This window comes from Cinclus cinclus, chromosome 3 (assembly GCF_963662255.1).
Source record: "Cinclus cinclus chromosome 3, bCinCin1.1, whole genome shotgun sequence".
Lineage (NCBI taxonomy): Eukaryota > Metazoa > Chordata > Aves > Passeriformes > Cinclidae > Cinclus > Cinclus cinclus.
In genome coordinates this window covers 94,251,344-94,277,082 of record NC_085048.1, presented here as the reverse complement: position 1 = coordinate 94,277,082, position 25,739 = coordinate 94,251,344, and the positions used below count along the sequence as shown (strand labels likewise).

Sequence of the window (25,739 nt, the reverse complement as noted above, 5' to 3'; positions counted from 1 at the left end):
GTTTCAAGAATGGCTGTGAGGAAAAGGATCTGACTTGCTGTTTACCTTAGAACTATTAATTTTAAAAATCAAGTATTCAGTACTTCTAAAATCCTGCTTTCTGTTTTAATTTTTTTTTTTTTAAATCTGAGTTGCTGGATGATGATATTACTGTATTTTGTACTTTTTTATTTTTTATTTTTGCAATAGATCCAGTTGGATTGGTAGTTACAGCTTGAAAATCCCAGCTGAAAAATTAATTAACTGCATACATCCCAGAACCAAAATCTTTGGGGGCCAATTTAGATTCCGTGTTTTCACGCTGACAACTTCTTACCAGCTCTAACTTCAGCTTTCCTCCTGTAGCTCAAAGGCTTGGCATTACCAGTTGCAGGTGAAAAGCTTTTTCACTTCCATGGTTAGGAAGGACACGGGAGGATGCATTGCTCTGGAGGTGCCACTTTCCCTGTCTCTGACTTAGTGGATTGATATGTGATGGACTGGTACATGATGAGAAGTGGTTGCTGAACCAGGAAATGTGTAAATAGATTGCACAGTGAGGAAGGAAGGGGTGCAGAAATCCCGTACTGCTGCCAGGTACCCTTCTAGTGTGTGTGATGAGCTGATCCATGTGACCTGAAAATCAATTCTCACCTTGCAGTGCTCACATAGCAAGGGTGAAAGATTATTATTTTGCCCATGTCAGCCTCTGGCAGAAAGGATAAAAGGGATTCATGCTTATCCTTGTAACAGGTCCTTAAAATCTTGTCTTCTGGCCTCTGCTGCTTTCCTTTTTACACTGGGAGAGTCTAGTCTAATCTGAACATTCAGAGTCTTTACTGGACAATGTGCCAAAGCTGGGTTCTATCTGAGTTTCCATAACATGGAGCAGCTGGATCCATCTTTAATCTGGGTGTCAGGCAGGCAGGGATCTCCAGGCCTGGCTGTCTCTGGGAAGCGTGGGGCACATCTCCTGCCCTCCTTGTGATTTACTGCTTTTGTGCGGGGAAATTACAGTTCTTCTACTTCCAAGTATTTAATGTGGGCTCGTTCTGCTTGTTCTTAACCTGCTCCAACTTGACCCTTCCTCCCTGTGCTCTAAGGCTGGTTTCCATGCTGGGCTGTAGGGGAAACTCTCCAGTGCTCCCATGGGCAGAGTGGAATGGTAGGATGCACCATTCCTACCTGCACTAACTTCAGCTTTCCTCCTGTAGCTCAAAGGGTTGGCGTTCCCAGTTGTAGGTGAAACACGTTGTCACCCCCATGGTTAGGAAGGACATGGGAGGATGCATTGCTCTGGAGATGCCACTTTCCCTGTCTCTGACTTAGTGGAATGATATGTGATGGACCGACCCATAAGGAGACGTGCTGGGATTTCCTCCTCCCAAGCACCTCGTGCGGGCTTGTTTGTGACAAGGAAGGACCGCTCGGAAAAGCACCTAGCCAGCATCCTCTCCGTTCACCGCCGAGCCGCTTGCGGCCGGGCTGGGGCGGACGGGCAGCACTGCCCGCTGCCGGCGCGCTCCGGGAGCGGGGCTGATGCTCTCCTGCCCCCGTAGCTGGTGCCGCTACCCGGTTCCCGTGGGCGGGGGACGGCGCACCCGGGGGACGGCGCTCCCCATCCTGCGGGGGGCGCTGCCGCGGGGCCGCCCCCGCCCGTTCCGCGGGGAGCAGCGGCTGCCCTGGGGCGCGGGGCCGGCGCCGCGCGCCTTCTCATTGGCTGCAGATTACGTCATCGCTCCGCCCTCCGGACCGCCCCCCGATTTCCGATTGGCCGGCTCGGCCGCCCGTCGGCGAGGGCCCCGCCCCCGCCGGGCCGTACATTTACGCGGTAGCAAAAGAGAAAGTAACGAGGATGGTGCGGGCGGCGCGCGAGGCGCGGGGCGGGCGGCGCGCGGGGCAGCGGGCGCGACACCCACCGGCACCAGCGGCACCTCCCGCGGCGGCCGCCGCCACCTCCGCGCACCGCGCCGGGGCGCGACGCGCCGGTAAGTGCGGGGCAGCCCGGCCGAGCCGAGCCGAGCCCCGCGGGACACGGCACGGCGCAGCGCGGAGGGGGGTCCGCGGCTGCGGGAACGCGCGCAGGGGAGCGCCGCCCCGGCCCGGCACGCCGCGGGGTTGGTGGCGGCCCCGGCTCCCCGCGAACGGGGGCAAAACTTCAGCTTCCCGCTTTTCGTGCGTTCTTTCGTTGTTTCCCCTCGCTGCGGGAGCCGGGTTGTGTCCCTCGTTTGTTTAAAATTTTTAACTGCGTCAAGCGAAGGCGCTCAGGACGCTCTTTCCCTAAAACAGAGTGAAGGGAGGGTTGAGGAAAGAGCGGGCTGGGAAAGCCTCCCGAGCGAGCCGCAGCTGGCCCCGCTCCGCCCGGCCGCGGCAGCTCCGCCGTGCCCCGGGCGGGCGGGTCGCGGCACCTTTATCTTTCCGCGCTCCGGAGGGGCCCGCGGGCTCGATCCGTACAGCGGTGCCTGCTGGGGTGACAGTGTCACAGTGCTCCCCGGCCGCCCCCTGCTCGGGATGGACATCTCCCTGCCGCTTCCTAGACGACCCGGAGTAGAGCCGCCTGAGGTGGCAAACGGGAGCTGCGAGTGCTCGCCGCGCTCCGAGGGCTTGCTGGAGTTGGTGGAGTTGGTGCTGGGATGAGTTTTTCAGAGAGAGCTGCGGCTGCTCCCAAAGTTACTGGTGAAGGGGACACACTGTCAGGGCTGGCTCTGGGTGTTTTGCTCTTGTCTTCCTTGTCTGTCGAGTGGAAACGGGGGGATTCAAATTCTGCGTGCTGCGTCTTAGCAAATGGGCAGGCAGTGACCTTGGCTGGGGCGGAGTGGACTGGTCTTTGAGGAAGAGTGAAATGTGGTGGGGAGCGGGGAACTTGACTCACGGACTGCTGGACAACAGCGGCCTTCCCGAGACTGGGGCTAGGGGGTGAACTGGGACTGGACTCACCTCTAACGGGGGGAGGGAAGTGCAAGGTGCACGCTTATAGGGATCTCCAGAAGCTAATTTTTCTGTTTTATTCTGGGTATTTTTTGTTTAGCCTTACATGTTCAAGTTTGTAACTGTCTCAGAAAATTTATTCATAGGCTAATTTTATTCCAGCGTGCTGGAAAAGTTGTGTATCACCCCTGACACATTCAGCTCTTACACGTTCTTCCCTGTAGTAGATTCAGCCCAGTAGGTGCTTCCTTTTCAGTGAGCAACGGGATGAGGGAACCTGCCTCTGTCATTATCAGTAGTAAGCCTTGCAGCCTGGGGTTTTGGAATAGCTCAGCACCATCTGTGTGTAGCTAAATGCCTCCTCCTGGGTGTCACTGCACAGTCCAGGCTGCTCGTGTGGATTCTGCGTGCCACGGGCGCACATGTAGATAGCCAAAATATTCTCTGCAGCACTGAAAAGGCTTTTTAGCGACTACTGTGAGCTGGGAACTGTCAGAAGGGGCTGTTAGGTTAGGGGTAATGGGTGTTGGCAAAATAAATTGTTGGATCTGTAGGTTTGTGTGATTTCATGATCTGTTTTCATCACCTTTTTTTCTTCTTTCCCTTCTGCTTTTTCTTTTTCAGGGTGATCCTGAGTTCTTCTTAACTTGCTAGTGCTCAGCCTCCTCATGCCTCCATCTCCTTTAGACGACAGGGTAGTAGTGGCACTTTCGAGGCCAGTGAGACCTCAGGATCTCAACCTGTGTTTAGACTCTAGCTTCCTTGAATCTGCCTCCTCTGCTGGTGAGAGCCACCCCAGTCTGCTCGGCACAGCTGTCGTGTCCCTAAAGACTGCTAATCTCACGTATATGCCCTCATCCAACGGCTCTGCACGCTCCCTGAGTTGTGGATGCAGCAGTGCCAGTTGCTGCACTGTGGCAACGTACGACAAGGACACTCAGGCCCAAACTCAAGCGAGCACCAGCAGCAGCCACGCCGGAGCCTCCCCCGCCTGCCCTGCCAACCAAATGGTCAACAGCAATGAGAACGCCGGCAGCCTGAGCCCGCTGGGCGGAGTGGGGAGCCCTGTCTCGGGCAGCACCAAGCAACTCGCCAGCATCAAAATTATCTACCCCAATGATCTGGCCAAGAAGATGACCAAATGCAGCAAGAGCCACCAACAGAACCAAGGGCCTGTCATCATTGACTGCAGGCCCTTCATGGAGTATAATAAGAGCCACATTCAAGGGGCTGTCCACATTAACTGTTCTGACAAGATCAGCCGGAGAAGGCTCCAGCAGGGCAAGATCACTGTCTTGGACTTGATCTCCTGCCGGGAAGGCAAGGACTCCTTCAAGAGAATCTTTTCCAAAGAAATCGTAGTTTATGATGAGAATACCAATGAGCCAAGCAGAGTGATGCCTTCCCAGCCACTCCACATAGTGCTAGAGTCACTCAAGCGAGAAGGCAAGGAACCCCTAGTCCTGAAAGGTAATCCTCGTTGCCCAGACACAGTGTGTTGGTTTGCTTTGCAGTGTGTGCTCTCTGCTGTTAGCCTCGCTGGTGGCTGGACCTTGGAAGCATCTGTTTATCTCTGGGAAGGTTTGTGTGCCTCAAGTCACCAGTGCCAAAGCAAATGCCTTCCATGGACACATCATGGAGCTGGTAGCCGGGAGGTGCTTGCTGTTCTCTGAATGTTGTCCTTGAGTAGCAGGAGGGGTGAGAAGTGGAAGGAGGAAATGTGCTTCCTGGTGTGTGTGCAGACAAAAGAATTTCCCCCAGTGCTTGTTCTGAGTATTTATAGCCCGAGGAGCAGAGGTCCAGGAGGGGATACTTCTCTTTTAGCTTGTCAGACTGACCTTTTCTTAGCAGCCTTATTTTAGTCCATGTAAAACTGGGCTCATAGGTGCTGGAGATGGACAGTGGGAGAGTTAGAAGGGAGGAAAGACAAGGGAGGTCACTTGGTCTGAGACATTGTGTCATGGACCAGTCAGCAAAACTTGAGGAGCAACCAAGCCTTGTTTTGGTGATGTGTGGTCAGAGTAGTGGACAGAGGGAGATAATTTGTTTACAAATGATCTGAAAGAGTTGTGTTTCTGTGTATGAGTGCTTATGTATATGGCTTTCCTGTAAAGACTCCTGTTTTGATATGGAATTTGGTTTATCCCTTAATGCTTTGGTGTAGATGAGCCCCACCAATTAAAGCATCATCCAAGGACCCTTCCTTTTCTTCACTTTATTCTCGAGATCCTATTTATAACAATGCTGCCCTCTAGATTAAGTTTCCTTTCCCCTGGGTGTTTATGCCATTCGGAGGCATGGTTGGCAGAGACTGAGGCAGAGACTCAGAGGCTGTGGCAGTGGGAAACTATGGAAGGGTTTGCTGCTTAGCTCATACTGTATGTGTTTAATTTGCTTTATTTTTTTTTTTTTTTGTGCAGCTTGCTACTTCCAGCCTTCACAGTGTGGCTGGAGAATGGAGTGGGCTGGTACTTTATCCCTTTTCCTCAGCTGAGTTTCATGGATTTGTAAGAACTAAGGGTCCTGGGATATACTTCTGTGTGTGTATCTTGTGGAAGCTTGAAATTGCTGAACTGTCTCCTTGCTCCTGGCAAGAGTGTGGTCATGCTGGTCTTGTTTTGGTACTTGCTGCAGGATCCCAGTATACTTTTATTGAGTCTCTGGGGTCATGATGATGCCCTTTTTCTGTGGAAGAGGGAGATGAGGTGCTTGGCAGAGCGAGGCTGCCACTGGAGTCCTGCCCTTCTGGTGGTAATCCTTCTGTTGTACAGCCTTTGTGGCTGGATATGTGTGTTGTAGTCTGCAAGCCTTCCTATCCTTAGCAAAGTGGTGTGCTAAAGGTGTTCTCTGTGTTTCTCTGGAAACAGTGTAGCTTCTCTCAACCTCACAGTGGTACCTGGAGTGGTACTTTTTCAGCACCTGGAGTGAGATGGTGGCTGAGATGAAGCTGCAGAGCAGTAACTGGGCAGCACAGAGCTGTCAGGCAGGTCGTGGCAGTCCCTTCTCTTCTCCCAGCTCCGTGTGCTGCTCTGGGTTTAACCAGGTGCTCGTGGGGGTCCTTGGGCCGTTTTTGGTTTTCAGACACTGAGAAACGTTACCTCAAAGCCCTGCTTAGCAGAAATCCCCTCCCCAAACTGGCCTGTCAACAGATCTGGAAGTGTCCCAGAAGACAGCCCAAATCCTTTGCTTTTCAGGATACAGTGGTGAGCTGGGCTGGAGCAGACCTCACCTCGGGGAGCGTGTAGCGGGGAGCTCCCCCCATCACTGTAACTCACCTCGCGTTCTTGGAAGCGGGGCTCCAGCTGGGGTCAGATGGAGTTGAGCATGGGATAAAGCAGTATTGAGGGAGACTGTGGCTAAGTTTCCGAGCTGGGGGAGCGGCGCTGGAAGCACTCGTTATTTAGTTTCGCTTGACAGATAGCGTTTTTTTCCATCGTGCTTCGGCAGCCCCGGAGCTGGCGCGTCCCCATCCCTGGATTCAGGCACTGAAACGAAACTGGGGGTGGCCGGGGAGCCCCTCCTTGCCTGTCTTTGTGACTCTTAGTGATTTCTCTCTCTCCGCTGCCCGGCCCTAATTTACTGGCGGCCCATCCGATGCCGGCGTTGTGTTTGCAAACACTGGTTGCTAGCCGGGCTGTCCAAGCTCCCGTCCCCCCCTGATGCGGTGCCACCTTCTCCATGTTTGGTGCTGCCGCCAGCCCGCGGCCCCGCCGCCCTTCCCGTGGCACGCTGGCACCTCGGGGGCTCAGCCCCATCGCCACAGCCGGGGTTTGGGTTTCAGCCCTGCCCGACAGCGCCTGGCCCCGCAGCCGTGCGGCTTTGAGATGCCCCAGGCTTCTAAAGCAGCGCAGAAACCCCGGGCTGTGATCTATAGATAAATGTATGCATGGTGTGCCTTATTAGGAGCGAGTTATAAAGAGGTGGTCTGGTTTATTTTTAATGGAGCAGACCAATATATAAACTAGTGCTGTGACCAGAGAGGGTTTCATGTACCCTGTGGCATGGAGGATTTTAAGACCTCTGTTCCTCCCTTTCTATCCGTGCCTCTCCTTGCTGCTTCCTTTGATGCTTTTTTTGGTCATAAATGTAACATATGCATAATTTTGATTTAAGCTTTTAAGAAGCAAGATTTGCTTATTTATTTTGCCACAAGGCACAGCAACACTTGAGACAGGCATAAATCCTCTATTTTTACAAAAAGTGAACCCATTGGAATCATGTATTTTGCAATCCTGCTACACGGGCTGTAGCAGCCTGAGCTGTCAGAGCTGAAGCTGCTGCTCAGTCTGTTTATAAACAGAATAGGAAGAAGTCCTATTTCCCCAACACCCCGTGACCAGGGTATTCCATGTCTGCTGAAACTTAAAGGCCTCACTTTTTGTGGATGCTTTGATTGTTTATTTAGATTTTTTTTTTTTCCTAAGCATTGGAAAGGAGAAGTGGCAAAACTGGTGATATGAGCCCAGTGTTGCTTCTGCTTGAGGCCAATGTCAGAGCTGAATTTGGGGATGGGGAGTGTATGGTGCTGTGACCCTGGGCTGGGTCAGCAGCCCTGGCCCTCCTTGGTAGGGCTGTACCCCTTTCCTTCCTGCAAACTCAACAGTGAGGCATCTCTGCCTTCCCTGAGCACTTCAGCTCATAGCAAAAGTGGTCTGGAGTCTTGGGGGCTTGTGTGCTTGAATTTGCTACTGAGACCTAAAAATGGAAAGTGGGAAATTCGTTTGCATTCAGACAAGAAATACTCTTTTTCCCTGACTAAAACATTTAGGCTTGAAGTTCAGCTTTTTTTTTTTTTTTTTTTTTTACAAGTTAAATTAAATTTACAAAGGAAACAAAAATGAAAAATTGAAGTATCTATGCTAGCACATCTTGACACCTTTTAATGCAAGAGGAGTTGCCTTTGTCTCCCTGACCAGGGTCTAGTGGCATTGTCTCCATCCTGTTCTTCCTCTTCTTCAAGACCCAGCAGCAGGAGCCTTGTGTAGGCTCCTTGCTTAAGTATTGTGTTTAGTTTGTAAAGGCTTCTGTGTTTGACTTCAAGGAAGCAATGGAATTTAAAAGCAAAGGTGAAAAGTATGATTTTTTTTTTAAATGGCGCTTTTTTTAATTCCCACTATATGCTATGAACTCATGGCTAGACTTCTGCAAAGGAGATGGGGAGGAGCCAGCTAGTTCCTCCACAAAACCTAGTTCCTTCTCTGCTCTTGTTCACAGTCTGAGGATCTTATTTATGCTCTGGCTTTCAGTCTTCTCTCTGCTTATCTGACGGGGAAATAAACGAAGTGACTTGCTCTCATTATAGTGGGGAGTGTAAGACCTGCCAAGAAACCACTTCATGCTTTCTGCCATGGTCTAAGAATAGTTTCAGATCTCTTACCACACTAGAGTCACATATCAGCAAAGTTGAAACAACTACAGAGGGACTGAGATGCTTACAAAAGGAATAATTACTTTCTTTATGTTCTCCTGTATTCATGTGAATGCTGTGATCAGCTGCCTTTGAAATACCTGACCTGGTCATAGCCTGTACAAATGCATTAATTGTTACTGTCATTAATTATATAATTTAACAGCGTCAGTGTTGCTTTAAACCCTAATTGGATTACACTGCACAAGTGTATTTGAAAGTAAAACTTGTTGTAATGGTCAACAAATACAGCTGACCAACAAAACATGTGCCTGGCACTTATTTCCACCAGAAATCTCCACTGAATAAGTATTAGGTCATGGTTGTAACAGGGAAATGTGTAGTTTTAAAAACACTGGACATTTCACATGAGTTACTTAACATGTAAAAACAAAGTGTGTTCCCTCTGTGCTGCAGAGGGGAGCTGGCCCCATCAGTCACTGGGGGAAAAGCTTCTGCTGGCTCTGCTGGGGCTGAGATTCCACCTTCAGTGTTCAGACTGATTGCTGGTGCTTAAAGTATCGTTCTGCTGGAATAAATAATCTTCTTGGCCATCACACTAGAAAATTGGTCGTGTGTGTGTGTTGTTACTTTTTGCATATAGATGAATTGGCTGGAGACCGTGGTCTTTACCATATTTTGAGGGCATACTCCTGTAGAGGAGAGGTACCTCTACACCTTGCCTTTTCAACAGTAATGGTAAATGTGGCATTTTCTCCCAGATTGTGGCATCTGAGAGTTTGCTGTGCTGGCTTGCATGGTGCCTGTCACATTTTAACTTTCCTTAGGAGGAAAGCAATGACACTGCCTTGGAAAGGAGATTTTTTTACTCTCCTGTTTTTGGCTCCCCAGCTTCTTACACCCTTGGAATTAAGAACTGAGAGTTAAGAAGCAAACTGTTAAATTAGGCAGACCTCTCTGATGCTTGTAGAGAAAAAATCTGGTTCTAGTTCTGTGTAAACTGGGGTAACATTCCCTATGATGTTCCTGGTAGGTAGATGTTTGGTTATAATTAGCTGAATGCCTCATGTGCTGCCCTTGCCCTGCCAGAGGTGAGAAATTCCCCTACTGAAATCTTTCTAGGACTGTGTGCTCATCTGTCTTCTGGCTTTTTAATCTTGAGGTGTATACAGACTTTTGGAGAGGCTCAGGATGGAAGGGTAGCTGTGTTTGAGGTTTAAGTGGTGTCTGCATCTTACCTGATACAGATGGGCTATTTTGGGGGGGTTTTTTTATACGTGGGTGATTTCCTTCCAAAGCCGTAGCAAAGGTTTTTACTACACTTATGAGCACAGATGTTTTTGGTGAGATTGCCTTGACTTTGTGATGCATTTGAAGTGGTGGCTCATCCTTTGTCTTTAGGCTATGACTCTTTATGAACAACCCCATTATAGTTAGGGGTTGTTATTTGTGCAAGCAACTCAAAAGTGAAGAAATGCCATAAATATAACCAACATGCACACATCTCAACGTTTCCCTGCTTTGCAATTTCACCAGCCAGTGAGGAGGGAAATGCCTCTCAACTATTCAGCATCAGTTTGCAGGGCGATAGGAGTCATGCCGTTTAAAGAAATAGATTATGGTAATCTGAAGATAACCTAATGTATTGTCCCTCTGTGTGTGAGATAAGATTATGTATGGTGCTTTGGCCTTGTTGAGAAGTCCCTGGTGGGCCTGGGAGAATTCTGGCTACAGAAATCACAAGGCTGACCTGAATTACTGTGAGCAGTTGTTTTTCTGAAGCTTTGATTCTCACCTGAATCAGTCTTCAGCAGTTTTTTAAATACCTCTATACTGTAAAAGTTAATTTGTTGTTATCGTAAAGGTGTTTGGTAAGCTGGGGCTTAAAGGAGAGCAGTGCATCTGTTATCCTGGATGCCACCTTCCCTTGCCTCATCGAAAAGTAAAGGCTGCAGAGAGTCCCCTTGAGAAGAGACTGCATCAAAATTGCTGTCTCGAATATTGCGTTTGCTCCAGCTTCCTCTGGCAGGCCTTTCACCTGCTCTGGACCCATTGAATGTTGGGGGTTGTAGGAAAGCTGAAATGTGCCCTAGCACCCTTGGGTTTGGCCACCAGTCCTGGTTGTGCCAGTGAGGACACCCTGTGAGGAGGCTGAATCGGGATTGCTGTGGGCAGGAGGCACGGAGGGATTCAGGGAACACGTTTCTGCAGCTGGAGAGTCAAGGGGTGCTCGTGGTCTCTGCACAGCGTGTTGGTGAATGCTCTGTGCTTCAGCAGTGAAGTTCGGAGGTTTTGTTGTTTCATTTTGTTTAAACACCTTGTGACTTTTTAGTACAGGAAGCTCTTTGCTTCAGTTAATATCTATGGTGAAGGAAGCCTCACATCTGGGAGCTGAAGGTTGGCTTTGATGTGTCTTCTGCTGCTTAGAAAGATGTTGATTCTCCAGATGCCTGTGCCCTACCAGGAGGTGTTCTCTGACCTAGTTCTGGAGCAGCATTTTGGGGCTGGGTGGAAAGGGAGAGAGATGGAGAAGTAAGTCAGTCCACCATGTGGTGGGAAAAGGGAGGAACTGGAGTAGAGGTAGCTGAGAGAGCAGGGCAGTCTCATGGCCAGGGGAGCTCCGACTAAGCCCACACAATAGTCACCACAAGGCATAGAGAAGTTATTTTCATCTGATTTGTTCTTTGTTTGTTTATTTGTTTTGCTGTCCTTTGCACTCTTTTGTAACACTGAGCTTCTCTCTCTTACTGCCATTGGTGTGAAATGTGGTTGACCCAGGTCCATCCACAGACACAGTGGTGTCCTGGGACCACACAGCTGCCGGCTGCAGAAAGTGGGAGATGGATTTAGGAGCACCCTCTTCCCTTGACAGTATATTTTTGCTAAATTTTAGGTTCTGATTTGGCTTCAGGTGTATTTTGTGCTTCAAAAAAATCAAGGTTCATGTGTTTCTCAGCTCGGGTGAGGGAGTTGCGTCCTTTTCAATGGAATGCTCTGCTCCCAGTAAAGAGAGCAAGGTCCAGAAGGGGCCCCAGCTTCTGATCTCCTGGCACTTGGTTTCAGTGAGCCTCTCCCAGGAGAGTGTACTCAGAGAGACCCAAACTGGCAAGTCCACGGGGACCTTGTAGGTCTAGGTGCCACCTGGTCCCTCTGACTTGAAGGAGTGAGCTTCTGATTGCTGCTGCCCAGGGCAGTGCTACCCATGTCTAGCTCAGCTACAGCAACAGCTCCTGCAGTGGGAACTTCTGCATTAGGCTGTCCCCATGGAGGGTCTGGGGGGTGGTGGGGTCAGGAGGGAGCTGTAGATCTGTCATTACCTGCTGCTGGAGGGACAGGAATCTTCCTGCTGGGTGGGAGGGCTTGGGAACCACTACTCCTGCCAGGGTTAAGTGCTGCTTTGTGTGCATGCAACACCCTGCTTCCAAGATCAGGGCTTTGAGGGAGTAAGTTGGAAAAAATAAATTAAGAGAATATTAACAGAGATATGGACATGTTGGCTCCAACTCTTTTACTATGTCCTAGCTTTAAAAAGTCTACAGCATGCCTGGATAAATCCCCACTTGATTCACTGCAACAGAGAAGAGCTCCTTCTAATTAAACGTAATAAAAAGAAGAACAAATGTTATTCCTTGTCCACACATGAATTATCCTATATTTTATTTTTTTACAATGGCTTGAAGAGACTTGGAAAATAGAAGATAACTTGCAAGCTTCTGTCATATCAGTCAAATTGGTTGTCTCCAGTTCATTATGCCAAAGTGTGATATTAAGCTTATTGCCTTATGTAACATTAGAACACTAATGTTTTAAAGCAAAAGCTGTTGTTGGAGCAATTGACCTGCACTATATTGGTGCTGGGCTCTTAAGTCTTCTTGTTCTCTGTTAAGGTAATGGCAATCTCTCTGTCCAGTTGATAAGAGCTAAGAAAAAGGCTTTTGCTGCTGCTTAAATTTTGCTGGCATGTTTTAGATACACATCCAATCTGATTGTTTAAAATGAAATTAATCTTGAATTCATAGGTGTTAGTCCAGCAAGGCAGAACAACATCTCTGTTGAGGGATAACACAATTCTTTTGTTTCCTGGGAAATATCAGTGTGGACTCACCCATGGAGACAAGGAGTTATTTTATTTGGACACAAGGGTTGATTTTCATCTGGCTGGAGATATTCCTTGTTTTATTGCTGTTTAGCTCTGGATTCTGTAAATATGTTTTTCTCTCTCCCCCCTCTTCCTTCTTGCCTTTACTCTGGAGAATATGGATGCAATCTAGGTCAACTTTCTCTTTCCCTGTGGGTTTTTTGAAGGCTAGCCTTGGTTCCTTGACCATTTAGACTGGGATATATGTGCCAGCAGGGCTGGCCCTGAAACTTCTGTCAAAGTGGGGGCTGGCATGCACCATGCTTATTCCAGTAGATGCTCTTATTTTGGACTGTGTGGTACTGGGAGATGTCAAAACAGCATCCTTTGCTTTCTCTGTTTTTCCTTCATGTGCCTTGGAATACCTTGCTGGAAAATGTCAAATCAGAGCCAGATGCTGTTACTTCCAGATGAGAGAGTAGCAACTTTTCAGTCTAAAAAGAGTTTAAATTCATCAGGAATGGATGGAACTCCCAAATGGGGGTATGGTATATCAGCACCCCATTTTCCTTTCCTATTAATGTGCATGGTGCTGGTGTTTCTGACGTAGAGGAGCAGTGGTTTGGACTGGAAAAGAGCCTGTCTTACCCTCAGGAGAAACAAAGCAGCCTGCTCTCTCTTTAGAAAGAAGCTGTCCTGGAGAGGTTGCCCTTAAAAGGGGAAAGAGAATAAATGGACGGCTGAAGCATGAAAATGTCAGTGTTCTCTAAAACACGCAGATTAAACAGAAAGGTCCACTCCTACGCATCCAGGATTACGGATGTCTGACATGGTGCTGGGGCCCTTCTCCCTCAGACGTGCTGAGCCACAGCTGCCCACATCTCCAGGCCACTGGCTTGAGAGATACATGTGGTGATGGCCAAGGAGGGAAATGGTAATAGACTAAAAAACAAATGTAACTTGATGCTCTGGGCAAATCTGCTCAGCTCTACCTCTGTCTGGGAAAACAGACCCATAGCTCTTTGTCAATATAAAACCATTTGTGGTATTTTGTTGCATTAAAATAGTTTCTGTTCCCTCCCCCCTCGCTTCCCCTACCTCCTTTGTACATAGCTTTAGCGTTTCTTGATGACCTTTTTGTTAATATGATTTCCAGTGGGAGCATTTCACAGTAGAAGTATGTATTCCTTCAGGGTTTACGCTGACATTTCCAGTGATTATTTAATTGGACTTCATGTTAGCCTGCATCCCCATGGGAACACATACTTTTGCCATGAGAAGTTGTAATGTGACTAATTTTGAGGTTCTGCTATAAATGCTTGCCTTCCAGGGAGGGTAAGTCTGGTCCTCCTTGGTGGCTGCAGAGTTGTCACCAGAGTTGTGTTTGGGATGTGGGGTTTCTTCCCTCATTCCTATTTACATTCTTGTATAGTTTAGTCCTTGTACCAAAATTCAGAGCAGGCCTTCTCTTTCACCTTCCTGACCACTCCCCAAGGATAATACAGTGCTTTGAAGGATGCTGGCTTCTTTTCCTGTGAATACTTGAGTTTTTATTTTGAAATAAGCAGACTCAGCACTCCCATAGCATAGGGCAGATATCCAGTTACAAGCTGGAACCACTGTCTTGAATGCAGAGAGGTGATCCCAGAGTATTCAGGGTGACTTTTGGACAGGCTGGTTGAGCAGTTCAAAGGTTAGTAGCATCTTTTAGGAAAGCTGACAAGTAAAGGGATGATATGGATGGGATGTGTGGGTTTGCATGGGTGTCCAGAGAAAAAAACCCCTAAATATAAAAAAAAGTCTAAAATAAAAAAACAATTCAACTGAAATCCAAGGAAGGTTTTCTAGTGACAGGTCAAGGAAAAAAGATTGTTTCTTTCTAATTGGAATGAACTTAGATGATCTAGTAGTCATGAGAAGAGGAAAACTGAAGGGGTAAAAGCTGATGGTGGAAAAAAGCAAGTCATATGTTGAGGTGTGGAGGCTCCTGGGGGTGATGGTGTGGTTGAAAATGGGTGGTGGTGGGATGGGAGGAGCCAAGAATGGAGCTGGGCAGAGCCAGCAACTCTGGCACAGCCTGGCAGGAAAAGGGACTTTGGATAACCTCTTGCTTTGCCTCCCTAGGATGTGTCCCTAGGAGAGCCAACTTTGCTGTGCCTTGTGTCAGAGAAAAAAAATAAAGTAAATGATGCCAAGGACCTCAAAAGCTGGTGGGAGAGGATGTGCTGTGGCAAGGGGTGTGAACCATAGTGAGATAAAATTAGAAATAGCATGCAAACGTGTGCGCACGTCCCTTGATGCTGAGGGGAAACCTTTCCTCTTCATGCAGCGTAACACCCTTGACTTCTAAAGGGACCTCAAAGCCATTGTGTCAAGGATGTGCTTCTGACTCCTCTAGGCCAGAATTTGTGTACAAACTGACCTCTCAGGATAGTTCCCACACGGAAAAAAACTGACCTTGCAAGTGCTTTGGAATGAGGAGTTTTGCCTTTTTTTGAAGGGCTGCTGGCAGCTCAGTTTGAGGGATAGACTAAATTAGATTGAGTGTATCGAGGTGGAAGCTGTTCTTTGGTTGTGCTGTTTACTTTTGCTCTTTTATGTTTGCTCAAACGTCAGCCTTCTGCAGCAGGGCTGGTACAGAATGCTATGTGGGTGACAGGGAAAGCCCCATGGCAGGGTTTCCTAGGAACATCCCACAGGTAGGTGAGGAGTTCACTAAAGTCACCTGGCTGAGTGTGGTCCAATGGGTCCCATCCCTGTGGATAGAAGGGAGTTGTCCTTCCTGCTGTGTGGGCAAATACAGTATTTCCAGCCATGTCAAGGTTGCTGCAGTAGTGAGGGCAAAGCCTTGAGCACTACTCAGCTGTAGCTGTGGTGAGGAGAAGGACATCTGCTTGGAGAGTAGGAACACTCCCATAGTGATCTGCTTGGATTGGCCCCATTGCTCCTGAAGAGATCTGGGAAGCAGAGCCCTGCTTGAGCAAGGAAGGTGTGTGTCTTGTGTTGCTCAGGACATCTGAGCATCCCTTCTTTCAGTGCCTCAGGATGAACAGAGCATAATCACCAGGACACACCAGGAACAATCTTTGTTGTGGCTAAAATCACTCCAGCAACATTTGTGAGTGAGTGTGACGGCTGCATCTTCTACTGCAAGGTGGCCTTGGCTCCTCTGCTGTATGGATGCAACCCCAGTGCCTCCATGCCCTCCCTGACAGTTTCCTCGGTGCTCAGCATACCTACACCTGCAGCTGTGGCTGTGTTGGTGGTGTGAAGATGGTGGTTGTCCATATCCTGGGAGAGGATTGGGCCTATAGGGGCAGAATTCTGCTTTGACCTGTCCAGCAGCATCTTCCTTGGTGGAAGGTCCGTGGTGCCCGAGCAGCCTGCGTGGTGGCATTGCAGCGGTGGTGGCTCAGCACCAGTGTGCCACCCTGCAGCAGGACCTCTAGACACTGGTGGCAGCATGGTGGGGGCTGGCTGTGAGACCGGGGCCCTCCTGCCCAGGAGGCTGAGGAAGGAGGAGAGCACTGGGTGGGGGAAGCATCTGGACAGTACCGAACTTCTATTTTTACATGCTGGAGTCACGTTTGCTTAACCTTGAGGCACCCTGTGCTTTGAATCAACCTGACACAAAGTCATCTGTTCATTAATAACACAGGAACAGTTTAATTGTTGTCTTAGTGGAAAAATACATGAGACTGTCATCAGCTGTTGCTTCTGGCAGTGCTTTTCTGCAGTAATGTAAATAAATGAGGTCACAGGTTTAAAGGAACAGGCTGTACTTGCACAAATTCAAAGCGTTGTCTTAAACAGATATGCACCAATTGTCTGAGTGTCTCTATCCTGCACCCCAAATGCTCCCTGTGACATTTCAGCCCTAAACTCACTCAAACACAGCTGCAGGGTTTCCTGTGGTGGTACTGACAGGGCACATGCTGAGTGAGTGTTTTAAAGCTTGGCATCATTCCTGAGCGAGTAAAGCTTGTGGTGGCCAGAACTGAGCTATCTCCAGATTCTCTGCTGCACACCCTGCAAGAGCCCAGCAACATGAGAGGAGGGGAATTTGCAGATCGAACATCTCTTCTGCAGATACTTCCCAGTGTCCTGGGATTTCTGTTCTTCTTGTGCTTGTGTGTGTGTTGCTTTCCTTTTTGTTGTTTTTTTTTTTTTTTTTTTTTTTTCCTTGAGATGGCTTTGTGGTGTCGTAATTGAGGATGAGGAGATCCAGAAATCTGCCTGGGCAGCTTTGAAAGCTGTATAAAAGGTCTGGTTGTCTCCCAAGACCACGTGCTTAGTCTAAATGTAGCTCCCACATCTGCAGTCTGTCATGTATAAAAGTATGTTCCTGTTTGCAGTGGGAGCAGGAACACCTAGTACCTGCCATGCTCAGAACAAAGTATATCCACACTGATGAGGTAATGCAAAGATGTTGCTTTATGGTGAGGATGTTTCAGGGTAGCTGCCTCTCTAGGTTCTCCCACTGGAGAAGGTAGTTTACTCCCTTAACCTGTTTCCAGATAGGAAATATATTGCAGAGGTCCAAAGCATATTGTAAACCCAAATCCTGGTTTGCATATAGTCACACAGCCAGAAAGCAGCATTGGTGGCTGAAGGAGAGGCCAAAGGAGAGACAGAGGAGGAGGGCAGCTCTTACTATACTCCTTTTACTTAAATTCTCAATATTCTTGAACAACAAACAACACAAACCCAAAACTAAAAAGCTGCAATGGTACAAACAAACAAAAATCCCTTCAAACAAAACAAACACGTCCCCAACCACCCAATCCACTTTCATAAATCTGTGCAGGTAAAGTTTGTTTTTCTGGATTTCTTTGAAGATGATGCTATTGCAAGGCCGTAGTCTCCTAAAAAGCTGGCTGCCTCATTCCTGCTGTTCCTTTTGTACCTGTTTTGCATCATACTTGCCCTCTTCTGATAGCAAATGACAGACACTGTGTTAACATGACTTTTATCCCAGCACCATACTGCTTGTCTGTTTTTATTTGTTCAGAGCTGCTTTGGCTGCTGTCCAGCTGCTCACCTGGTCTTGCAGTGCTGGTGTGAGCCCTGGGCTCCTGGGTGGCTTTGGAGCTGGGAAAATCTGTGTGCAGCTGCTGCTCGGGTGCTTGCCTGCTGGGAGAGTTTGAGCAGCATTAAGTAAGATGTTTATGGGCAGATGGCTGCAAAGAACTTGAACAAATGAGCGGGAATAGCTGGAGCACGTACGGTGCTGACTTAAAACTTCCCAAAAGTTCTGAGGTCTCAGACGCTCCAAAGTCTGTTGTCACTTACTAACTGTTCTGGCAGGGCAGGATGTTGGAAAATGACATGCAGTTACAACTGCAAAAATCAGTCGTCGTGCAACCTGAGTTTTGCATCAGTGGTGAGCAAAGAGTCCTTGATGTTCTGTTGTATTCTGCTAGATATCACACAGGGCCATCTGCCAGCAAGGGTTCTGCTTTATTGATTGATTTCTTCATGGAAGAAATACTTTGGGTTCCCCAGAGTGCTGAGTGTCCCTGTATGTCCATCTCTGTTTGGGTTTGGGTAGATTCAGCCCTCTGAACACCTGCCCAGCAGCCATTCTGGAGCAGAGCAGAAGCACTTGGGATGTTCTCTGTGCCCATGCACAAGCTGCATCACAGTGGCTGGGCCTACCTCCCCATGCTTTGGTCATTTCAAGCTCCGTGGTGTGTTTAAAGCCAGGAGAGATAGGTTGCAGGCAGGGCAGTCTGTTGAGGTGGACATCTGTCGGTGGCTCATCTGCCCGCTGGCATTTTGGTTTGTCACTCCAGGTTCCATGGCTGTGTTTCCAATAGCCCTGCTGTGTGTTCCCATGGGCTTTCTTGGTGAATGTATTCTATTGCTTCTTTACTTCTATATGATGAAGGCTTTTCCCGTATTGCAAACAGCGTCTGAAAAGCTGCTGTTAAGGTACGTCTTCTGTGCTAGTGAGAGGCTTCTGCTAAATTGTGCTTCTTGGCCACAGGTGCTGTTACTACCTTCTGTAATGCTTCCTTCATTCCCCAGCTTTGGGAAGGCTTGGGCAGGGTCAACCACAAAACAGCTTTTGTTACAGCCCCAAGTGGAGTCTCTTCATCCATGCCTTGAGCTTCCTGTGATCTGGAGTTGTGGTCAGTAGCAGTGATGTCTTGTACCTTACTGAGTTTAATAAATCACCTCTTAGACCAGGCTTGCAAGACCTTTGTGTTGGCCTCCATTCTGGGTACAGCCTCTTTTCTCCCACCTCTTCTACCCTTCCTACATGAAGATTTTAAATGCTGAAGTAGCAGCTTGACAAGAGAATACAGATGCACCTGAATACTTTGTACGTTGTATTTATCTTCATGTGGAAGATCCATGCCTCTCTTTCTGATTGATCATTATTAAGTTTGCTTGGACCTGTTTTGGTAGGTAGTCTCAAACTTAAGCCTGAACATTATGCATGCGTGAGGTCCACTTAAATTACCCTAGTACCTCATAAATCAGTTTGTGCGTGTGTTGAGAATGGAACGACGCTCGGGAGGTGTCTGGGTCCTGTTTTGGGACCTGCATGACTCATATGGCAGCACAGATCCAAACTAAGCTCCTGCTGTTGGATTAGGGTTCAGCTTCCCTCCATGACTGCACTGTGTTCTATCTTTTCTGGGTACCAGTGTTCTTGTCCAGTCCTCCCTTGCTGATGTGTCTGAGCCACTTCAGGGTAGTAAACCTCTCCCCAGCATTGTGTTCTTCCAGGGGCATTTGCTCTGAGAGTTGCTTTAAATATTGCTTGAACTGACTTTTTTTTTTTTAACTCTCTCCCATGAGGAGGCAAGCAAGGAGAATGGGGGATGTGAACTGACATTAGGAATGGTGACACTGGCAAGTGTCTGTAAAAAAAATTATTGATTAAGGTATTATATGTCTAGCTACTCCACTTGTCTAGGCATCTCCCACATGTTGTATTTGGGTCCCTTCCCATTCTTTGCCCCGGTATTCTTCTGTGTCTTACAATACAGCTGGTGAAGCAGGATGGTATCCTCTACACCATCAGTGTGTCCCTACGAGTGGTGAACCAGTGGAGTCCTACCTTCACCTGGGGCTGCTTATTCCAGAAGTCAGCAGGAGAGGTGAAAATCTAAATCGCACTAAATCACCTTTTTTAGGGCTTTTCTTGGGAATGTGGATATGCTGTGGCTGTTGTTTAGACAGCAATATTCAATCTGAATGGATTTCTTGCCCGTTCGGAAGGATGGGAATGTGGGTTAGGGTTTAACCTTTAGCTTAGATATGGTCTGGGCCTGTTGGTTTAGATGAGACTTCAAATAATTTGGGGACCATAATCTTGTTTGTTTTCCTGAGTGGACTGAGAAGACTTTTCAGGTGCTGCTGAGGCCAGGTGGTGCAGTTGAGCTCAGATTTTTGTCCTTGCTCTGCTTTCTATCCTGATTCCCTTGTTGTAACAACTTTGAGAATAGAGATCTTCAAGGCAAATCTCTTTGCACTGATTCCTGTAGAAAGCAGAAATAACTGAACACAAGCCCATTTTTGAGACAGGGGAAATATTCTGCATTTTGTAGGCATTTCAAGGATTTCTGGGAAGTTACGTTACTAGCAGTGTGTGAAGGACATGAGTTTGGATGTGAAAAAGGGCATTTGCGTTAGAGGGGCTCAGATGGTTGTAACCTAGACTGGGTTCCTTATACCCTTGGGACACAGCACAGGGCACCAAAATGGGCCTGGGTGGGTCCCAGCCCCTGGGCAGGCATGTCACGGACACTTGAACTGGACACTGGAATTGCAGCACTCGGCAGTAGGCAATGAAACTCTTTGCTGTGTCCCATCCAGAGCCCGAGTGGCAGCATGTTTTGCTTTGCTTTAAAACCTTCACTGGATCACTGTGAAAGAGCATGGAAAAGACAAGTAGCCTCTCTTGTATTTTTTTTTTTTAATTTTTAAATATCATTATTGAGAGTGTGACATTCTGCATTTATTTTGGCCAGTGTGGCTCTTTCTAGTAACTTCAAGGTCACTCTCCCCCCTCCTGGGTTCTTCTTTGGCTTGCAGTTAACAAAGTGCAATTGAGCCTGAGCACTTGGCTCATCTGGGATGTTCAAGTATCCCGGTACAACAGCAGCGTGCCTGAGGTGGGGGAGGATGCATCCCTGCATTTCTCCTCTTTCCTGCATTTCTCCTCTTTCTGCCTTTTCCTTTGGCGGAGCCACCTGTTAGCATTACATCAGCGGCTCCCAGGAACGCCGCCGCCTCCCAAAGGCTTTGTACAAAGTAGTAGTTCTTGTATTGTTTGCACTCAAAGAGCTGATGTCATGCCAGCTGATGTCATTGTATGCTTTGTGGGATCACCATGGAAACTGGGCAGGTGGGGAGCCTGCTGCTGATGTCAGTGCAGAATGAGGTGTAGAAAGAAGGTCCACTTTGCTTACTCCAGCTCTGTAAAGCCTCCCTTGTAAAAAAAAAAAAAAAAATAAAAAATTAAAAAAAAATGGAGGGGGAGGGAAATGGTCCTTGGAAAAGACAGTAATAGAGCAGGGAAGGCATGAGCTTCCTTCACTGAGAGAATGACTTGTCCCTCCCCCTTCAGATCTATTTCCTAATCCATTTTAATGTCCTAAAAATGAATTTTACTTGGTATTTTCAGGTGGCCGGAGCAGCCACATGTTAAGCACGCACTTCAGTTGCTGTTAGGTTACAAGGAGTGGTTTTCTTTTGTTCAGGTGCACAGACAGGTTCATGCTGTTCCCTGGAGCGATGCTGGGTGAGCTGCTCCCATCCTCTGAGCTTTTGCGTGTGGGGGATGCCCTGCAGGGCTGCTGAAGGGCAGGTAAAGCTAAGACTATCCCAGTTGGCTTGCTGCTCTGCTCTAGTGTGCTGATAGCCCCTTGGCCCCTAGTTTTGGTGATGTTTTCTTTCTTGGAAAAACACCTTTGTTGTGGCACAGGCCGGTAGGTGAGGCAGCCCCAGCTGGCTGATGTTGCACAGAGGCGTGTTTGTCTGTGAGCCCGTTCCTTGGCACCGTCCTCCACGCACAGGGAGGACAATGCCTGCTGCTGATTCATGCCACCCTTGCTGTTGACAGCCCTGTGACGCTGCTACAGTGATGGTGGGGACGGTAGAGCCAGCTCCAGCCCTCGTGGTCCCACTGTGCGCTCCGTAGAAATCTTGGGGTACCTAACCAAGGTATCTGCTTGGTCTTTCTTCCCAGGAGGACTCAGCGGTTTCAAGCAGAACCACGAAAACCTCTGCGACAACTCCCTTCAGCTGCAGGAGTGCCCCGAGGGGGGAGGAGGGGGCGGCGCCTCCGCCGTGCCCCCCGTGCTACCTCAGTCCATCCCCACCACGCCAGACATCGAGAACGCTGAGCTCACCCCCATCCTGCCCTTCCTCTTCCTCGGAAACGAGCACGATGCTCAGGACTTGGAGAAAATGCAGAGGATGAACATTGGCTACGTCATCAACGTGACCACCCACCTGCCCCTGTACCATTATGAGAAAGGCATGTTCAACTACAAGCGGCTCCCGGCCACTGACAGCAACAAGCAGAATCTCAGGCAGTATTTCGAAGAGGCTTTTGAGTTCATTGGTAATTACCCTTGCCTGGAAATACTAATTTTTGTGTTTTTATTGTTCTTAATTTTACCTGTTACAACAGTTTAGAGTGAACTTTATGCTTTGCCAGCAACTCGGGAGGCTGGTTAAGGCCATATTTCCTTTAGTTTGGGTTGTCAGAGAAATGCTGAGCACCTCATATTTCTGTTCTTTCTCATCTCTGGCACATCCGGTTAAGTAGCCCGAGGTTACAATTTTTATCCAGTGATAGTAACGCCTACCTCCAGGCTTCTAAATTCATGAAACCCCACAAAATTGAGATTTTTGTCATCCCCTCTTTTTGATTCCTTTACATTCCTAGTTTCCATGTAGTGGCTTCCAGCCAGTTTTTCATAGTGACTATTCTTAATGGTGTCTCAGTCTTTGCTAACTTAATGAGAAAACTGACAAACTTTCACACTTGGCTTGTTCCACCGTTAGATTTGTAGCTTCAGAGTGTATGTGTGCTTGAGTGGATAGTGATGAAAACTTGCATCAATAACCCTCTAGACCCTGTAGGCTGTGTGAGAGAGTTCACCACAGACGTGCAGCTTGTTGTGGAGATTGCTGAAGAAGTGACCCAGCAGTGTTGTTCTTGACCTCGTTGCGATCAACACAGTGCAGCCCTCAGCCAAGTTTAGGGCCATGCTCAGCTGGGCTCAAGCCAGATGGCCACTTCAAGCAGGGCTGATCAGAGAGGACTTCAGCAGGTAGTACTGAAAGCTTTTGAGAACCTTTCATTGGCCCTCCGGATGTCTTTGTGGACACTGCTTTTGTGGCATAGTAAAGGTGCTTCCCTAGCACAGGTCTCCTGAGAGGTTTTCTGAAATATGCCGGGGGAACTACTGACGTTAAATTCTATTTTCTTGTGCTGAAACTGATCTAATTCCTTCACCCATGTTTCAGGCTTGGTGGAGGAGTGGTAGACAAAGAAAGAAGCGTGCTTGTGTGCTGCAGCACAGCATAGGTCCTTGACTGACTCTGTACTGGAGTGGGTGCAGAGCCGTGTTCCTCCCGGCCCTCCTTTGTGCTGGCTCTGCACTCAGGTGCGCTCAGGCTCGGCAAGGATCTGTCCCCAGCTGTGGGACTGGGTGCCAGGGCAGGAGGGCCAGGCTCAGCACCTTGCTGTGAGCCATCTGCCCCTGCTGCATGCTGGCCAGGGCTGGCAGCTCAGAAGCAGAGGCTTCTCAGCCTCGCCTAGCTGTGTCTTGGCAGGGGTCGTGGTGTGCTGATGCCTGGGCTCTGTAGCCACACCACTTTAGTGGAGTGAATAGAGAAATCACTGCTTGTGCTGCAGTTCAGGTGAGTTTTACCACTCTGAGCCTTTGGGCTTGTCTTCTACAGTGTAAAGGACCAGAGGATCTCTAACTCAAGTTTTCCCTTTGTTCCTAACCCAGCCCCAGTGGTGCCAGTAGTGCTCTCAGCTCCCCAGGCTGCTGGTTACTGCGTGCCTGGGAAGGTGAACATTTGGGTGAAGGGCAGGGAAAAGGGAACCTTGCTTTGATCCTCTGGGAAAACATCTGTGTCAAGAAATTCAGTAAAACCTTAAATTTTTGAGTTCAACAAGATGGGGAGATGCAATAGGCTGAGCTTAGGTAAAGAGACTGTGAAGCTCCATTGAGGTCCTTCTGAGGTAAAAGTGGGAGATTTCTGCTCCCCTCATCTCCATGAATTGCAGTATTAGAGTTCTCAAAACCACTGAAAGATGGTGTTTGGCTTGTGACCTTACCAAGAGCACAGAAAGCAGCTTTGTTCTGGAAAGGTTGAGGAAGCATTTCAAAACCCATTTTGCTTTCCTTTTTAATAATTACAGCTTGAGGGTCTGTCTTTGTTTTTAATAAACATATATTTCTCCATTGAGTGTTTTTCTTCTGTATCAAATTAACCAGCTGGGGAAGTAACTGGTCTAAGCTTTCCCTTCCTCAGGGTAAACTTTAAATTGTATTTAAGAAGATTTGGAAAATTTTAAACAGCAGATTGTTGGCCTATGTTTCTTTAAATATGTCTTCAAAAAGCTGCAACCAACCTCAGGTTTAGCAAAGACTAAAGCCATAGGAAGTGAAATCATCAGAAACTCTCTGGGAATGTGTGTCAAAAAGAGAGTTTCAGCTTTCTGAAATACTAACTAGCAAAAATGTCTAGAGGGGAGTTGGCTTCATATATGCTTTTACAGTATGGGTTGAACATGTGGGGTGGGTTGAACTGTGCTCTTGGTGGGGCTGGATTTGTGCCAAAAGCTGCAAACTAAATTCACCTTCCTCCTGCTGATTGAAACAAAAGAAGTAGTTTGAACTTCCTGGAAGTTCCATCTTTTGTTTTAAAAGCAAGCTGTGGCAGATGAAGATGGTATGGCAGCAACTCTCCTCTCTCATGTCCTGTTAGCATGTGGTAAGAAGGACTCTGTCCCCACTAAATGCTGCCCAAGATGCCTCTCTCAAAGTGATGAATCTTGGTGGAGTGGGTGAGTGTGTGTACCCAGCTCCTCCTTTTGCAGAGGCACCACAGCAGAGATCCCCACTGGAGCTCTTTTCAAGATCAGCTTTGCAAAGCTTCAGAGGACAGGGCTTTGAAATAGATGTACTGTTAGGAATTGAATCTGAAAATACCTGTTTTTTAGAAGAGTGATTCCCTGCTTGGAAAAACAGGGAGGTTGAGGTGCTGACATAACGCAGTGGTGTTGCAACTGAGGTGGAAATAGAGCCTGAGATTCCTCATCCTGGGCCTTGCCCTCCTCACAAAACGCTCCCTGGCAGTGAAGCAGCATCTCTCAATGCATGGTTCCACTAATAAAGAGTAGAGGGTGGATGTGAGGATTTCCAGTGTCAGACTGGAATGGGGGTTTCACATTCAGTAGCTCTGAAACCTCAGGTGAAGATGTGCTGGAGGGGAAGGGGAAGAGACCCCGTTGTGCTTGTAATGAAATCAAGGGACTTTTCACACAAAGTTACTCTTAATTGCACTGAGCTTGCTCTAATTTTAAAACTGGCAAAAATCTTACTTTCTTTTGTCTGTCTCATTTGCAGAGGAAGCTCATCAGTGTGGAAAAGGTCTCCTCATCCACTGCCAGGCCGGTGTCTCCAGATCTGCCACCATCGTTATCGCGTACTTAATGAAGCACACGCGCATGACCATGACAGATGCCTATAAATTTGTCAAAGGCAAACGACCAATCATTTCCCCCAACCTTAACTTTATGGGGCAGTTACTGGAGTTTGAAGAAGACCTGAACAATGGAGTCACCCCGCGAATCCTCACACCAAAGCTGATCGGAGTTGAGACTGTCGTGTGACGGCCAAGCTGCAAGGGGGAGGATCCCGTTCTTCACCTGATTTGGGGCAGTGATGGGTGGGTTGTGGGGTTTTCTTTTTAGCTTTCAAAGGGGAGTTTTGTGGCAAACTTTTTGTGAATAAAAACCTTTTTTTGTAAGGAAAGGTTTTTAAAAGATCCAAGAACTTTGCTGGGTTTGGGATGCTGTTGTGATTTCCTTCTCAGACACTGGCAGAGCAGGGAGGCTTCAGAGCAAAAGGAGTGCTTTTTAAAATAGAAACAACAACAAGAAGAAGAAATGTTGGGCTTTTTTTTTCTTTTAATTTTTAGTTTTCCCTCCTCTCTGGCTACTTGTAGAGTTTATGGCTAAGTAGTCTGTGCAGGTTCATAGACTGAAGAAACCTAAGTTGAAGATGAAACACAAATAGCCTAAACAAAGCAGAAAAAAAAACCCTCCCTGAAACAGAAGGGCCTTCGTTCTGCAAAGGCTTTGCTAAAGATAACCCAGCAAAATGCTCACCAATGCAAAGG

General features: G+C 47.9%; 1 protein-coding gene across 1 annotated transcript; it reads left to right on the top strand.

Moving 5' to 3' along the window:
* Positions 1-3,563: 3,563 nt before the first annotated feature.
* On the top strand, positions 3,564-25,230 carry DUSP10 (dual specificity phosphatase 10). The gene is made up of 3 exons (XM_062489318.1): positions 3,564-4,377; positions 21,559-21,936; positions 24,965-25,230. The coding sequence occupies exons 1-3, from the start codon at positions 3,576-3,578 to the stop codon at positions 25,228-25,230; spliced, it is 1,446 nt and encodes a 481-aa protein (XP_062345302.1). The 5' UTR covers positions 3,564-3,575.
* Positions 25,231-25,739: the final 509 nt, after the last annotated feature.